Source organism: Microplitis demolitor, chromosome 6, assembly GCF_026212275.2.
Source record: "Microplitis demolitor isolate Queensland-Clemson2020A chromosome 6, iyMicDemo2.1a, whole genome shotgun sequence".
Lineage (NCBI taxonomy): Eukaryota > Metazoa > Arthropoda > Insecta > Hymenoptera > Braconidae > Microplitis > Microplitis demolitor.
This window is the reverse complement of record NC_068550.1, coordinates 3,873,612-3,889,140: the sequence shown is the minus strand read 5'-3', so window position 1 is coordinate 3,889,140 and position 15,529 is coordinate 3,873,612. Positions and strand designations below refer to the sequence as shown.

The following is a 15,529-nucleotide window of genomic DNA, read 5'->3' as shown; positions in this document are numbered from 1 at the left end:
GAAATTTTCTTGAAAGTCTATAGAAAACCTATAGAAAATCAGGACTTTTTTGAAATAAACACTGAAATATTTTTTGTTTTAACTATAGTTGTTATAACTTTATTATATTCATCAATTTATATAAAATTAAGCTTTTAAAATTTTCAAAGCTAAATATCCTCCGCAGTTTGGATATCCACGATAATACCATCCGATTCCACTGATAGGCATTGGTGGATCTGTAACTAGTTCTTGTAAATCAACAGACGGGACAATATGTTGCTCATAGTTAATTTCAAAAGAAGTTGTATGGAATTCAATGTGATGTTTGCATGACTGACTCAGTTCTTGATTATTTTGTGATGCAGATGTAGATGGCCGTAGAATCTTGTAATTTTTCAATACGCTTGTAGTACTGAAACCAAACGTTTAATTAGTTAACTTACGAGGGTATTTTATCGCGCTTCAAAAATTTATCAAAATTAAAATAATCGTAGTATGATAACAGATTCATTTAAAATAGATAAAAATATAGGGTCGGTCCAGACCTACTCCTTCGCGCTTAAATAATTTTTTATTTAATAAATTATACCTGCTAGTACAATGGCTCATTTGAGTTATGCTTAATGTATCGCTGTCGAAATTACCGTCGTAATTAACGGATCGACCAATCAATGATTCGCCAAATGTTACACCTGTTATAGATAAAATTTATTAGTCTACTAGTTTAAAAATTATCGCAGATCTCTTGAAGCTTGTAAGTGAAAGGCAAATTAATTTTTATTTTAATAGATAGTTAAAGAAATAACCTGTGACAACAAAATTTTCGGGTAGAGGAATGTCTTCTAATACAAGTTTAATGCTTTTGAACAAAGCACCGCTGAAATCATAAAGTATTTTTCTTGAATCAGTGCATGTCTCCACAGTGTTCCAATCAACTGTGATTGGGTCAACTCTCCCATTTGCAAGTACTCCTTGTTGAACTTCAAGATGTAATCTGTTATCATATTGCCGGAATCTAACACCAGTCACGACACTAAAAATAACATTTTGAATATTTATCGATAAAGAATTTTTTTTTTTAATTTAAAGTTACCCCGAGTATAATAAATTTATATGATACTCACAAATTATCTTCTAATACAATTGGATCAAAGCAAATGGAGTCTAGTAATTTAGGCCGAGGAAGATTGAAAACATAGGAAACGTTTTTATTTACAGAAGTATTTATAGCACCCGTAAAGTCTTTATTATGTTCACATAAACAAAAACACTGTTTAAAAACGGGCTCGTCCACATCAGTAGGTTCTTCCTAATAAAATACAAAAAAAAAGATTTTTTTAATATTTTGAATTATTCGAACATATATGTTATCAATATTACATTTATCCAGCAGCTGCGAATTATTCCAGGACATGCATTCCAGTAATTCGGATCAGATGCCACATTTTTAATTACTGCATTACTGGCATTACATTTATGAGGATCTGTATCATTGCTTAAATACTTATCGTCAATTAAAATATCGAATACGTTATTGAACTCAGTGAATGAACCTTGGAAAATTAATTTATAATTTTATTTAATTGGCACCCTTTATTTCATTAATAATCGTAATTATCTTGGAATATATTCTGATTTTTTTTAATGCCTATAGTTAATAAATTTTCAAAATACCTTGGCTCCATTGACGTGGGTCTTCATTTTTAATTTCACGCAATTTTGACGTCACTGATAAAATATTTATTGCATTAATTATTATAAAAATAATAATTTTAATTTTGTGCAAATTGAAACAGTAGTTCATTATTGTTTTATTTATTTAAAACAATTATTTTAATAATCAATATTAGCGTGTCAGAAAAATAAAATTCAAATGTATACTGAGTTATGTTTGGACAATGTTATATACATACATTTTATCTATGAAATATTTTATCATGTTGTTTTTTAAAATTTTTTTTATTATCTTGAATATTACTCACATTAATGGTGTATTTATTTTGTTGGTTATACGCTACCGTAAAAATATTTAAATTAATGACTTTCTGATAAACTTCAAGTTCTTGACAAATGCGCCGGAAAACATCCAACTATTTTTTTCGATTTCTACAAAGTAATTTTTTTTCTAAACGCGCAAAAAATTTTACTCACTGTCATCAATTTTTATTACTCTATACTTTATCCACTCATAAAAAATTTTAATGATTTCTCATCCAGTTAAATTATTTAAAAAAAAAAAAAACATTAAAAAAAAATTTTTGTCGATTTTTAAATAAATTCTCAACTTAATATTTTAAAAAAATTTTTATTTATTTATTTACATTAAAAACTAATCGGAAAAAATTCATATAAATGTTACCAAATTTTTTTTTTATTTATTCAAAAAAATTTCTCTTTGAACATTAATATACTCTTATTATTAACATTAACATTATTATCATTATTATTATTTATTATCATTATCACAATTCAACTTCTGCCTCTTTTGTTAAAAACTAAAAAATAAAATAATAATAATAATTTTAAAGAGGCAAAGACGAATTGTATGAAGGCAATGGAATCACACGAGCGCTCCAGATTATTTATAAAAAAAAAAAAAAAAAATAAATAATAGTATGGAGTTCATGGTAACAAAAATAACAGTCAAGACAAATAAGTACCTAAAAGTGAACAGTTTAGCAAAATAAACTTAAACTTTTTTTTTTTTTTCAACAAAATATTTACAAGTTTTACAGCAATTACTTATGTACTCACTTAATTCCATTTATTTATTCATATTATTATTATTATTAAGTTATCTTTTGCCGCAATCGATGATTTTCATCAGCTTCAATCGAGATCCAACTCCACGCTCGGATAAATATTTTAAGAAATCGAAATTGTGTAAAATATAATAATAAATAAATGGAATTGTTGAGTAAAAGGATTTGAATGTTTTAACTGTGTATGTGTACTATTACAATTACAATTAAATAATAAACTGTGACACTACAAATCCATTTCATTTTTTAGTCGAATCACAGGAACAAAGAGCAACGATTTTTATTTAAATGTTACTAAGCGTCGTACCTACGATTCATTTGTCCTTTAATTGTCATTTTTTTTTTTACGAAATCCTTGATTTAGTTAAGTTAATTATGCTATTTCAGATAATTGATGTAATTAATCGTGCTTTGAAGTTGACGATACGTTCACTTGTTGCTGCGAGTCTCTGTAACAAAAAAAAAATAAATATATAAATTAAATAATTTCAAATATTTAAATATCCCGCGTAAAAATATATAAATGTGCACAGAAGAAACTGATTTCTTGTCACAGAAAATTTTCACTGCTTCAAAAAATCTTTTTTTTGTGTGAATATTACATATTATATATGGAAAATATATATAAATATGTTCGCATGAAAAAACAATATGTCACATAAATTTTTCATATATATTTTGATACGAGGATACTCTAAGCAAATTAATTTGAAAAATAATTAATTTTGTTAATAAATTTATAAAAAAAATTGAAAAATTTCTATTGTTCAATAGATTCAAAATTATCTAATCATTTTTTTCATGACATTTGATATTTCGAATTTATTGAAATAAAAATTCAACTAGTGAAATATTAAGTTATTTAGTAAAATTTTGATAAATAATTTAAAAATTAAAATGAAATAAAAATTTCAGTAAGCGCATAAAAAAAATTGAAGTGACTGAATTGTAAATTTTAAATTAATAAACGAATGTATCAGCATCTGTTCCAGATAACTATATACATAAATACTGACGTAATAATGGCGAGTCGAATCGATGGAAAGCAAAAAATACCTCGTGACTTTCTCTACGAAATAACTTGATTTTTATTTCTTTTTAGGAACCGAGGGTTATTGCTTACGTAAAAGAACAACTTTTGTCTTGCTAAATAAATTTAAATACACGCAATAAATAAAAGGACCAATTTATCCGGTTTATTTAACCTTGGATTATATCACATATTTATTTATCGAGTACCTCAAGTACTTTTCTCAATAAAACATAATATTCCAGTTGCAATATAAATAAAAAATATGTAATCGTTTAGGTCACATAAAATTTAGATTTAACTCTAAACTATTTGCCATTGAAAATAATTTTTAAATTCTTGTCGGTAGCTTTTGTAATTTATGCCAGTTCACATTTAATTTCGTATCACGAATCAACTTGGAAAGCGTTCACGGTCTAACCGTTTGGTATTCGACTCCAGAGTAATATTTTATTATCTATCATACTGTACTTTTGTTATTTTATAATACAAAAAGTATTGCAATTTACTACAATCAAATTTTTTTTTTAGTTTAATTCAAATTTTATGACATGCGTTATATGCTCTGAATATTTTTTAAATTATCAGTAAATGTTTATATTATAAATCGGTTATCTAATTTCGAAATAGCTCATTTCTAATAAGATAATAATTTATTATACTTTTTTATTGCTCAATAATATAAATTGCTAGAGATATTTTTTTTTTTTAAGTAAATGGTTCAATTACTGACCATCAAATCATTTATATTTTGTAATATCATTTTTTTATTCAATACTTTCTGTTAAAAAATAATTTAAAATTGAAACGTTCTTTCTTTCAAAATATCGGGCCCAAAAAATTAATTTTTTTTCCAACGAATCGAGACTTTAGCCAGATAATTTAACTCGAGAGATTCATTATTTCCCAAAAATATCAATAGGTCTAGTGTCGTATTTTTGGAAAGTAGATAAAAAAATTTCAAAGCACAATCTTTTATAAAAATAATTGAAAAATACGAGGAAAAAAAGTTTAGTAACAAGAAATGACCCATGAAAAATTAACCCAATAAATTTAATAAATTTTTGTAAAAAAAAAAAAAAAATAAAAACTTTCAAATGTTGAAACAAAAAGTTAATTTGTCAATATTTGAGTGAAAAAAATAATTACAACATAATTGCCATTATATATCAATCATGATCAAAGCAACTGGAAGTCAATCGTACGATTGTAAGTCGATTAGTCACGATAAAAAAATATACTATCGATCAATCTTTCAGCCGAGTGTAAAATAACTCAATTATTAAATTGCATTACAAGATAATAAGTAGTCCAATTTAAAATCAAACGATCTTTATTATCTGATAGTGAACAAAAGTATTACGAAACTTACGAGAATAATGTCCTGCATGAGATTGGCAATGCCCCTATTAGCGATTACAAAGAGCCTCGTAATAGGTCCTGGCACTGCTTCGTCTGTTCTTCCAGCAGAATTTCCGTCGCTCGGTGCTGATCCACTGCCTGCCACTAACTGTAAAATTTAATTACAATTAATTATACTCTATAACATTGATCACAATCATGACAGTGCCAGGATAGGATCAAGGATTTAATAGTTACAGTAAAAAAAAAATAAAAAAAAAATTGAACAAAAAAATTCTAATACCCAAAGTGAATAGAAAATAAATAATAGAAATTTTTTTCGCAACGGCGTTCCATTTTTCGCCCGTTGCATCCAGTCCCCCTTGATCCTGCCGCAATAATTATCGCAGGATCTAATTACATTGCTACAAGTGCTCTTTTTAAAAAATCACATAAGCACTAGTATAATAAAAATACTCAAGTGCTTATTTTATTTTTTTTTTTTTTTTTTGTGCATTTTTATAAACGCAACTACTCTAGACTACGGTGGTACTGGGATTTAAAAATGAATTTAATTTTAAAAATATAATAATTGTGATATTGATACATAGCTTTTGTAATAAGGGAGTCTACGCATTATAATTTTTAAATATTTATGGAATAAATGGTTCGTCCTGGTTTGGTTTATTAATATTTTATTAATCATTTGTGATTCCGGTTGACGCGTTGGTTGATGAACCAGGCTGATGAACGTCAGGATCTTCGGCTGGACGGCGCATTGGACGGGACGCGATTGCGGGAAGATTAATTATTTAGATTTTTTTTAGGCAAGACTAATGTTAATTTAAGATTTTAATCAAAGAGATCTTATTTTATAGATAATTATTATTATTAGTGTAATCATTAAATTTTTGCTAGAAAAAAAATTAGTGATTAAATTTCAAATGATTGATATTAATAATAACAGAAATTAATTATTGCATTCAATTTTTCTAGTCAAGTGAGGCAAACTGGCCATCTCAAGCGTGGTCAATTAAAAGTTTTTTTTTTTTTTTTTGTAAATTTTCAAATCTCGTTTTTCTTTTTTTCAGTCCCTTCATGATAAAAAAAAAAGAAAAACGTATAATTAAAATGACAAACACCGAAAAATTTAATTTTCGCTTAACCAGTTGAAGTGGCCATACTACCCTAGAAGGTCAATTTTTCTAATTCACCTCTAGACGCAATTCAAGTATTTTTTGGCAAAGAAATAAAATTTTCGAAGCTTTCCTTGCAAGTTATAAATTTTTTACTTACAGATATTTATTTTTTAAAACAGTTTAAAAAAAAAAATTTTGATATTTAAAAAAAAGATCTCTTCAATTTTTGTTATAAAAAAAAAAATAAAAAATTGACAAGATTAATTAATTAGACCAAGACGAACAATGAATAGATTGAGGAATAATAAAAAAAAAAATACAAACGTGCAAGTAGAAACAGAAAGTTGTTGTCAGACGAGAGTGCAAGTGACGCGTCAAGCATAAATGTGCAATTAAAGTGATGACATTGTAGAATATTTATTAGAGAAAAAAAAAAATTGCATTGCATAAACAATAAATAAATTAATGAAGGATTGTGTTAAGATTTGAACCATAAAAAATTAATTTTTGTTACAAGTACAGAGTAAATGATGAGTGGCAATGAAAGATGAATGTAAAGATGAAAAAAATAAATAGCGGTTGTGGTTGTCGGAAGGAATGGCGTACCGATGGTTGCGTGCCAGTTCCGGGCGCAGGGGCAGCTGCGGGGGCCGCGGGGGCTGGAGCGGCTGCGGGGGCGGCACTTGCTGTGGGCGAAGGGGACGGTGCTAGATCACGCGAGGCGCTTAGACCTAGACCGAGGCTTTGTGTACCCGCTACCACACGGTAAACCGTCCCTGCCGCTCTTGCCGCCCCGTCGGCTGCTTGCTAGGACACAGACCAGTCGTTTTTTTATTTATCTCTTTTTCTATCTCTTTTTTCACACTATTAGTTTTTTTTTATTTTTCACTTTAATATTCATTATTTTTTTTTAAATTGTTCCCTTGTTTTCAAGTCACCCTAAGTCGCTGCAAATAATTGGGTTAGTAGAAGAAGCCTTGACGAAATTTATTTATTTTGTAAATTACCAACGTAATTATGAACCGGATTTTTTTTTAATTGTATAACTTAATTATAAATGATCGACAAAAAAAATTATGTTACTAATTATTTTTTTATCAATAAAAATTAAATTAGTTTACAAAGTTTTGTACTAGAGTGTATAAACTAGGTTTCTGAAGTTACTTTTGAGGTTGATAGAGAATCTTCTATTTTAAATTTAGTATCTGCGCTGGGTTTCGAGTGTAACAACTTTTATTATTGAGATAAAAAATTTTCTTGGGGACTTTAAACTTAAATTAATGAATGTGTAATTTTATTTCCAAAGACTGAGTGTTTTATAGATCAAAGTTCAACCCTACAACGCTTTAATGAACTCATTAAAAAAATAAAAAGATTATTTTATAAAACTAAAAAAATAATTAAAATTAACAAGACTGACTTTGGTTTTAATTATTGTATTGAGATGCAAAACAAGTCATGATAAACCTCAAAGTCTATACTTTAAGACGCTTTCAGAAATATGTCAAATAATAAACTCAAGAGTTTTCAGTCAAAAGAAAGAATAGAAAGCTGTTTAATTTCATTGTTTTGTTTTTGAACTGCAGCTTAGGGAAAAAGTGTTGGGTTAAATCAATAAAAAGCTTTCGAAAGCTCAGTTTCAGCTTTGAAACGAGAGATTCATAGGCTCTACAACTTTTTTTTTCCGAGTTAAGATAATTTTCAGCGAAAGTCTTCTTTGCTACGTCATTAAATAGAACGGGAATAAAGTGACTCAGGGAAATTTGAGAAATTGAAATTTGAAGCTTGAAAAATATGCTTTCAAGTTAATTTATTGTAATAGATTTAAAAACTTTTCCATTATCGAGAGGATCGAAAATTGACTGAAGTCATCCTTGGGCCAGTTAAAAGTTTATTTATAAAAAAAATTTTTAGCTATTGAATTATACCGGTTCGGAAAGTATACATTTCAAGCTTTAAAATATTATTTTTTTAGTGCGACTTATTTCTACGAAGACGTTGATGAAATTTTGTAATAGTGAAAGTAGGGTTTTTTCGGTAAACTCAAGGCTGGCAATACTAAAAAAAATATAAATATAAAATAAAGTACCGAAGAGTTTAAATAACTGTAAAACTATTCAAACAAAAAAATGAATACTAAATTTCTTTTATTATATTTTTCAAATTTCACCTTGACTTGGCCTGTAATTTGACGCAATACAATATATGTTTTTATCGGTAATATTTTAATTCAACACTAAAAAATAAAAATTTGTAAACTAGTGTATTTAACTTTCAGTAAATTTTTTTTGTCATCATTAAACTTATCAAATAAATTATCTTATGTATTTATAAAAAATAAAATAAAAGTCATATTAATCATAATAAAAATAAGTACCGTTAATAAAAAAAAAAATAAACTTACCCGAATAATGTCAAAGAGAAAATTTCCTGATCCGCCTCCACTACCACCCGCGGCTCCGCCACTACCTCCGAAGCCGAAACTCAGGAACCTCTTGTTCCTGTTTTCGTCTTCGGGCACTTCGATTTCCTCTAACGGTGGCAGCTCGTCGTTCGCGTTCGCGGCTTCTGCTTGATTGTCTTGATCCGCGAATTGAACTTTTACTTCGTTCTGATTTGACTCTGCTCCGTTTACGTCTTGAACCCGATTCTCTGTTTCGTGATTCACTTCCTACAATTACAAAGTTTCAAAAATTTAAATTACATTATTTAAAAAATAACAATAATAATAATAATAATAATAATAAAATGACTATTAGTAATAACTGATAATGTCATTAATAAATAAATAAAATAATTAATCGATGAATGTAAATAAATAGTAAAAGATATCAAGGTGATCCGGTCAATGCGGAGTTGAAGACGTAGACCCTGATAAAATGAAAAATTTCCTTTAAAAGTAAATAGAAATAAATCGCTCAATGATTTTTTTTTATTTTTATTACGATAATTATTATTATTAAATAGAAGTTGATAAAAAATAATGTATTTATGTTTATGTCGATATGGATGTAATAGTCGTAGACGGAATTAGAAAGTAGAAAATAGTAAGAAGGTCAATAAGAAACTTAATCATTAATCATTATTATGATCGTATATTTATATGTGTCAGCGATGATTTGAATAAAAAGATGAGTAAAAAGAAGGATAATTATTCACTGATGATTCAAGATTATTATTCGACCTTCTGATTTAAGCCCATCCGTAAATACTGAGTGTAATGATGGTTCAGTGCTCTTGACCGGACTTGGAAGGTCGTCGGGCAGGGCCACTGACTTGTGAGTCGTCTCATTAGATTCCGATTTTGGTATTTCATTAGTTTCTGGCGAATTATCTTTTTCTATGCCCTTATTCTCTTGCCCTCCGATATTGTTGTCCTCGTCTTCATCGAGTAATTCTTCGTCGTCAAATGGACAGGCTGCCGTAACTGTAGAACCGTCTTCGTCACTTCTTGCGCGATCTTCGGGACTTTTCTCTTGTCCGCCGTTATTTAAAAATGAACGCAAGACCGTTGGACCCAATACTTTTATCACTTCAGATACTATCATGTTGACTTTTGTTTCAATCATCTATTCCAAAAATTTCTTTATTTTTAGTCAAGTTTTTCTTTTCTTATTTATACCTTAAATGTTTTTTTTTTTTTAATAAATTAGTAATTAATTATCTGAGGACTATTACCTTTTATTATAGAAAATCATATATATCAGACTATAAATACATTGTATTTTTAATAAATTCTTATTTTTATAATTAAGTAATTAAATATAAATATAGGTCTGGAAAATGATTAATTATTATATATTTTAAATTGTTATAAGATAATTGGTTTAGATTTTATGATTAATTAAATTTGCCGCGTAAATTTATCAAGTAACTTTCTCATAAATTGAAATACTGACTTTTGTTTGGATTCAAAAAATTTATAAAAAAAAACTACTGTGTTTTAGGGTCGCTATGGGGGTGGCCATTTTGCCCCGGATGACTGGTTTCCACACTTTGCTGATATGGTAAGTGATAATTAATTAATTAAAAAATTTTCTAATTTTACTCCGGACTGTTTCAATTTTTTTTTATAAAAAATAATTGATAAAATTGATTAATATTCAAATTAAAATTTCCAAGCCAAGTTTTTATACAAAAAATTAATAATTTAAAAAAAAAAAATTTGAAATTATTCAAATAGAATTTCATATTTTTATAAATTGAATAATGTGACGTAGTTGTAATTAAATAATATATTGACTGTTAACGACTGCAATTACACGTAATAAAAAAATTTTTTTGACATTAAAAAATATTAAAACATATTTAATAAAATTATGTTGCATAAAATTCTTATAATCACAAAAATTAAGTAACTAGTTATGCAATCGATGTCTCAACTATTAATAAAAATTCTTTTTTTTTTTTTTTTTTTTTTCTAAAATCAACGAATGATAAAAATATCCAATTTTATTTGTCAAAAGTCAATTTTTTTTTGTAATTACATTGACCGTGTGATTAATAAAACACATTGAGATTGCAAGTCAAAGATCTAGAAATATTTAATAATTCAACACGCGTGTATTAAAACCATATCACAAAATTAGTAGAGCAAAAATCTCTAAACATTGACATTAAAATTTTATGACACAAAAACAAATACAAGTAATAACATAAATTATTACATTAAAGCACATTGAGAGTTGAGAGTAGATCATATATTTATTAAAATCTCTCTTGTAAATAAAACATTTTTTTGCTCGTAAAATAATTTACTGTCTTTAAAATCTGTCTAAATTATCGTAATTATAAAGGTGACAAAAAATAAAAATATCGCAAGCCAACAAAAAAAAAGTCCGACAATTTTATTGTTTGTTTTATTAGTGTAGAAAAAAAATGATTACTCTCTTCGTGTAAAGCGCACGCGTTTCGTTACGCTTTTATGATCTACGAGATCAGGGAGGGTAAAAAAAAGCGGAAGTACCGGCTACTAAAGATCTAAGAACAAAGATGCCTTTTTGTTTCCTGTGTATATATTGCCTACTTATATATTTATAAATACACAAGACTCGATGCTTTTGCGTGATAATAAACATTTTTTTTTTTATTATTATTATTTTAAATATAAATAGGTCTTATTAATTTACTCATTGTAACATAAAAATAATACTTTTAATGAAGATTCAAATTAATGAGTTTTTGATATTTAGATTAGTCATAAATTTAAAATTATTCAAATTGATCCATTAATCTCTATCTGTCCTATTTAATTATTCAGGTTTTATATATTAAAGGTCAAGTTATTTTTTGCGTCAATTATTATTATTATTTTTATCGCGCACCTCAGGCACGTTTTACTCTCACTTTAATTTTATTCACTAATGCATTGACATTAAATCTCATTTACAATTCATATTCCACACCGATAGTATAACAAGTGCAGTTAGCCGATGTCTAATAATTATTTGATTTTTTTTCGCATGATAAATTATTAAAAAAAAAATATTTGAAAAAATTGCACCTGTAGTTTTTAAAATTTTCTACATGTGCATATTTTTATTTTTTTATAATTTATTTGTAAAAAAAAAACTACAAAAATCACGAATTTTAGTATCGGTGGCAATTGACTAGCGAGAGGTCGACGGTTCGAATCCATACCGCGTTTTTTTTTTTTCTAGAAAATTTAAATCCATTTTTTTATTCTTCCAATGTATAGAAGTCTTACTGACTTTAATAAAAAAAAATCCATTTTTTTATTTTTAAAATTTTCTCTTAAAACAAAAAAAATGCCAGATACAGAAGAGTAAAAATTTGAAAATTACTCGGGTCGATTAAAGATAGTTCTTAAAAATTTTTTAAAAAATAATTTTTTCGGTTGAATTATAAAATAATTCAAATAAAAATAATAAATACCTTTGTAATACTTGGAAAAAATTGTCGTAAAACACCAATAGTCCTTTTACCCCTCAGAGCTGGATCCTCGTTACTTTCATTTTCCATAATTCGTTCTAACATCTGTAAAAATGAAAATTCGATAAAGTGTCTAACACCAGTCAATCAATCGATCAATCTATCAATCGAAAAATATCATTTTATTTCCGTAACTTTCATTGTGAACTATTCATCCGGACAAATCGATCCTGATCGACAAAACAAGTGGAGCAAATTATTACCACGGAAGTTAACAATCGGAATGAAAATCATAACATTAAATATTTAAATCCGATTCAAATTCGACCGTCTTTACTTCTCAAAGTGTAAATAACATATTTTTACTTTCTCAAGTGAATTTAACCCGGAAGTTTCATAGATATTCATAGATATGATTATACCCCATTTAATTAAATCACTCATAATTTAATCGCATCTATCTCATGCTCATACAATATTAATTTCTTTTATTGCACTCTTAATGTATTCAAATTGTACATGTACTCAAATATGTTAATTTACATTTCGCAATATAATTTCTCCTACAACTTTTATGTAATTTCATCTTATCATTAATTCGTCTCTGGATGTTTTTATTTCATTTTTTTTTTTATTATCATTATTATATATTTTTTTGTTATCTCAAGAAAGAGAGAGGCCAACTGGTCCGACCAATTGCTCAATTCTTGTTGGTTGACTTTCATTTTAAATTATTTCATGGTAACAGCCCTTCAAAATTAGAGCACATTCACTTCCTTAAAAAAATTTTTTTTACTCTCAATTATTATTATTAACTATTAAATTAATCAATTAATTGAGTAACTGTTTAAATAATTAATTTTCAATAATAAAAAAATTTACAATCGTAGAAAAAAAAATTTTTTAGGATTTTTTTTTTTAAGGGCTGTATTGAAAAACAAAAAAAATTTAATTAACTAGTAAATTAGTGTATGGAAAAAATAGAGATGGTTAGTACTTTCCATTGGGCATCGATCGAGCGAAGAAAGTGTCCAGTTGGCAGGCAAAAGCCAGCAGGCGAACGTTTTAAAGTGAAAGTGCAAAAGTCTCGCACTACTACTGCGAAATTTGATCCCACTCATCTTGTCGTATATATATATAAATATATATATATTTATATGTATAGGTGAAGGTATATCTTGATAATAAAATCGACAACAAGATTTGAATGTGGCTTGTGAAGGCCGCTATCGAATTATGGTACATGGCTGTGTAATTCTTCACACAAGCTTTTATGCAATACAAGCTTACTCGAAGCGGATCTTGGAATAAATACTTCCGTCATTAACGAGTTGAGTCATGATGATGCACTTATTTGTATTTATATTTATAATATTACTATTATTATTATTATTATTTTTAAATGGACATTAACTGGGATTATTATTATTTTATGCATAACTTTAATTATTGCTCGGTAATTTTTAACACAAAGACATAACATTTTTGTTCAAAAAAAAAATCAAATCAGTGAAAAATTATTACTTTTTTTTTTTATGTAAAATTTTTCTGTCGAAAAAATTTAAAAAATTCCATAAATTGCAATTAAAATAAAATATCGACAGTTTTTTAAATAAAACATCAAATTGATAAAATCAATGTAAAATAAAAAAAAATTAATTGTAAATGAATGTGCAGATAAGGAATATGAGTATTTTTCCATTGAATAAATTACAAAGTTACCATGAAGAATAAATCTAAACAACAATAACAATAATAACAATAATAATAATAATGTAAAAAATAATAATAAATGAAAAAACATAAAACCAGTTAAGTGTATAAAATCAGCAGAAAGGGAAAATACTTGCAAGAGTAAAGAGACGAAACATTAAGATAACCCCTACTATATGTACTCATTGCACGTGAAATGCTACGTGATCATACGCCAACTACTTTCCACATGAGAGTATCCTTAGGAATGTACAGCATACATTTGATCTCTAAAAATTTACTTCCATAAAAACTCTCGCCCACTTTAATTAAATAAAATATATCACTTGCAATACGCCCAATATGTAATCCGGCTATTGAGTAATCGAAAATTTCACAAAACGTAAAAAAACTCGCTTTTATTATTAATCAGATCCTTTAAAAATTAATTTATTGAAAATCAATAAAATATTTTTGAAATGAGGACAAGATTTAAAAACAAACTAGATTAATTAATAATTTTAATTATTACCTTTGAACGAAATCTCGTGTTCTCAGGACGAGGGAAAGAGCTAACTAGAGCTATTAAGCACATCGCTATCACAATTGTCGTTATAAACCTCATGGTTTTGTGATATTTATTTAAAATATTACTCTGAAAATAAACAAATTTTTTTTTACTTCATTTATAAATCGATTTAATTAATTTTTTTTTTTTTTTTTTTGTTTTTTTTTTCGTTATGTAATGAGTAATGATGATTTATTGGTGATAAATATAATATGTAAACACCGGAAATAAATTAAGAAGATGGATAGAAGTCACGGAGAAAGAGGAAAAGGTTCACCTTTCTCGAGCACGATATCACGAAAGACTCACTTTCGTTCGAATAAAACGAAAGTTCTCCTGTTAATTTTATAAATGCGCTGTATTTATGTTTTTAAATATGTTTGTGTTTGTATACTTTGTTAAATAACATTGTTATATGTTTACATAAAATTAATAGGGTTTCAAATAAAATTAAAAGCTAACGGTCAGAGAATTTTATTATTTTAAATAGAAGTAAAAATTTAAATGAAAACTTTTGAGGGAATTTATTAATTCAAATTTATGTCAGGCTAATTACCCGGGGATAATTAACATTAAATGAGAAACGTGTCTGTAACCGAGGACACAATGTGTGACACTTGTCATTTCGAAAACTTTTATAAAATTATAAAACTTTATTATCTATTATTTGTTATTGATAATAATGATCACTTAATTTTATAATCACTCACATAAAAAAATCACACACTTAGAAATTTAATTTTGAAATTTCGCTCGTAATTTTTAATAAGGGTTCAGTTAAAAACAAAAAAAAACTCACCACACATGGAATTTAAATTGGAAATATAATCTGAGATTGGGTAACTTTTGTGGAGCTCGGACGGCTCCCCGTGATTGTCTGAGTGCTGACGGTCAGTGAACGGCTTTTATTACCAGAACAACTCCACCACCTCCATGGTACACTTTGTATACCTTAAGACTCACTCCCGAATATTTATTATATCACATTATTGAAAAAATAAAATTAATAAACCCGAATATTAATGAGATGTCGAAAACTAAGTTGTCAGTTTTTAAAATTCATTCTATTTTTTTTTTTTTTTTTAATTCAAATTTTTGTTTTATCAAATTAATTGAAATTTAT

The 15,529-nt window shown here is 26.9% G+C and overlaps 3 protein-coding genes across 10 annotated transcripts in view; 1 reads left to right on the top strand and 2 right to left on the bottom strand.

Moving 5' to 3' along the window:
• The window catches only part of LOC103573089 (transient receptor potential-gamma protein), a 136,640-nt gene that overhangs the window by 53,182 nt on the left and 67,929 nt on the right, over positions 1 to 15,529 (top strand). For 4 of the 5 annotated variants that reach the window (XR_008403836.1, XM_008551980.1, XM_008551962.1 and 1 more), the window contains one exon: positions 10,202 to 10,261. Coding sequence is in view for 4 of the 5 variants with exons in the window: in XM_008551980.1 (XP_008550202.1) it covers positions 10,209 to 10,261 (53 nt within the window). In the remaining variant the exon portion in view is untranslated. Of the gene's footprint in view, positions 1 to 10,114; positions 10,262 to 15,529 lie in introns of those variants that run through there. The other variant, XM_008551970.1, reaches the window with a different exon arrangement.
• Positions 68 to 1,858, bottom strand: LOC103574050 (uncharacterized). The gene is made up of 6 exons (XM_008553385.2): positions 1,657 to 1,858; positions 1,363 to 1,535; positions 1,107 to 1,291; positions 789 to 1,015; positions 572 to 674; positions 68 to 394 (listed from the first exon to the last, which is right to left on the bottom strand). Exons 1-6 carry the CDS (start codon positions 1,784 to 1,786, stop codon positions 127 to 129), a joined length of 1,086 nt encoding a protein of 361 aa, XP_008551607.1. The 5' UTR covers positions 1,787 to 1,858; the 3' UTR covers positions 68 to 126.
• On the bottom strand, positions 2,566 to 15,282 carry LOC103573031 (brain acid soluble protein 1). Of its 4 annotated transcripts, XM_008551893.3 has the most exons (7): positions 15,206 to 15,282; positions 14,371 to 14,493; positions 12,150 to 12,251; positions 8,659 to 8,925; positions 6,861 to 7,061; positions 5,147 to 5,284; positions 2,566 to 3,193 (listed from the first exon to the last, which is right to left on the bottom strand). In XM_008551893.3, exons 2-7 carry the CDS (start codon positions 14,461 to 14,463, stop codon positions 3,128 to 3,130), a joined length of 867 nt encoding a protein of 288 aa, XP_008550115.1. In that variant the 5' UTR covers positions 14,464 to 14,493; positions 15,206 to 15,282; the 3' UTR covers positions 2,566 to 3,127. The 4 variants fall into 4 exon arrangements, 1 of the variants encoding a protein (XP_008550115.1); XR_549149.1 differs by lacking the exons at positions 2,566 to 3,193; positions 6,861 to 7,061 and adding an exon at positions 9,439 to 9,823 and having other exon boundaries at positions 5,198 to 5,284; XR_008403837.1 differs by lacking the exons at positions 2,566 to 3,193; positions 6,861 to 7,061; positions 15,206 to 15,282 and adding exons at positions 9,439 to 9,823; positions 15,117 to 15,201 and having other exon boundaries at positions 5,198 to 5,284.

Excerpts from the sequence above, each read along its gene's own strand:
- LOC103574050 (XM_008553385.2), bottom strand. The coding sequence starts at position 1,786 with ATGAACTACTGTTTCAATTTGCACAAAATTAAAATTATTATTTTTATA. Across the intron at positions 1,292-1,362 it reads TTCGCAGCTGCTGGATAAAT|GAAGAACCTACTGATGTGGA; the intron begins GTAATATTGATA and ends GTATTTTATTAG. Across the intron at positions 675-788 it reads CGAAAATTTTGTTGTCACAG|GTGTAACATTTGGCGAATCA; the intron begins GTTATTTCTTTA and ends TATCTATAACAG.
- LOC103573031 (XM_008551893.3), bottom strand. The coding sequence starts at position 14,463 with ATGAGGTTTATAACGACAATTGTGATAGCGATGTGCTTAATAGCTCTA. Across the intron at positions 12,252-14,370 it reads ACACGAGATTTCGTTCAAAG|ATGTTAGAACGAATTATGGA; the intron begins GTAATAATTAAA and ends TCATTTTTACAG. Across the intron at positions 8,926-12,149 it reads TTTTTCCAAGTATTACAAAG|GAAGTGAATCACGAAACAGA; the intron begins GTATTTATTATT and ends TTGTAATTGTAG.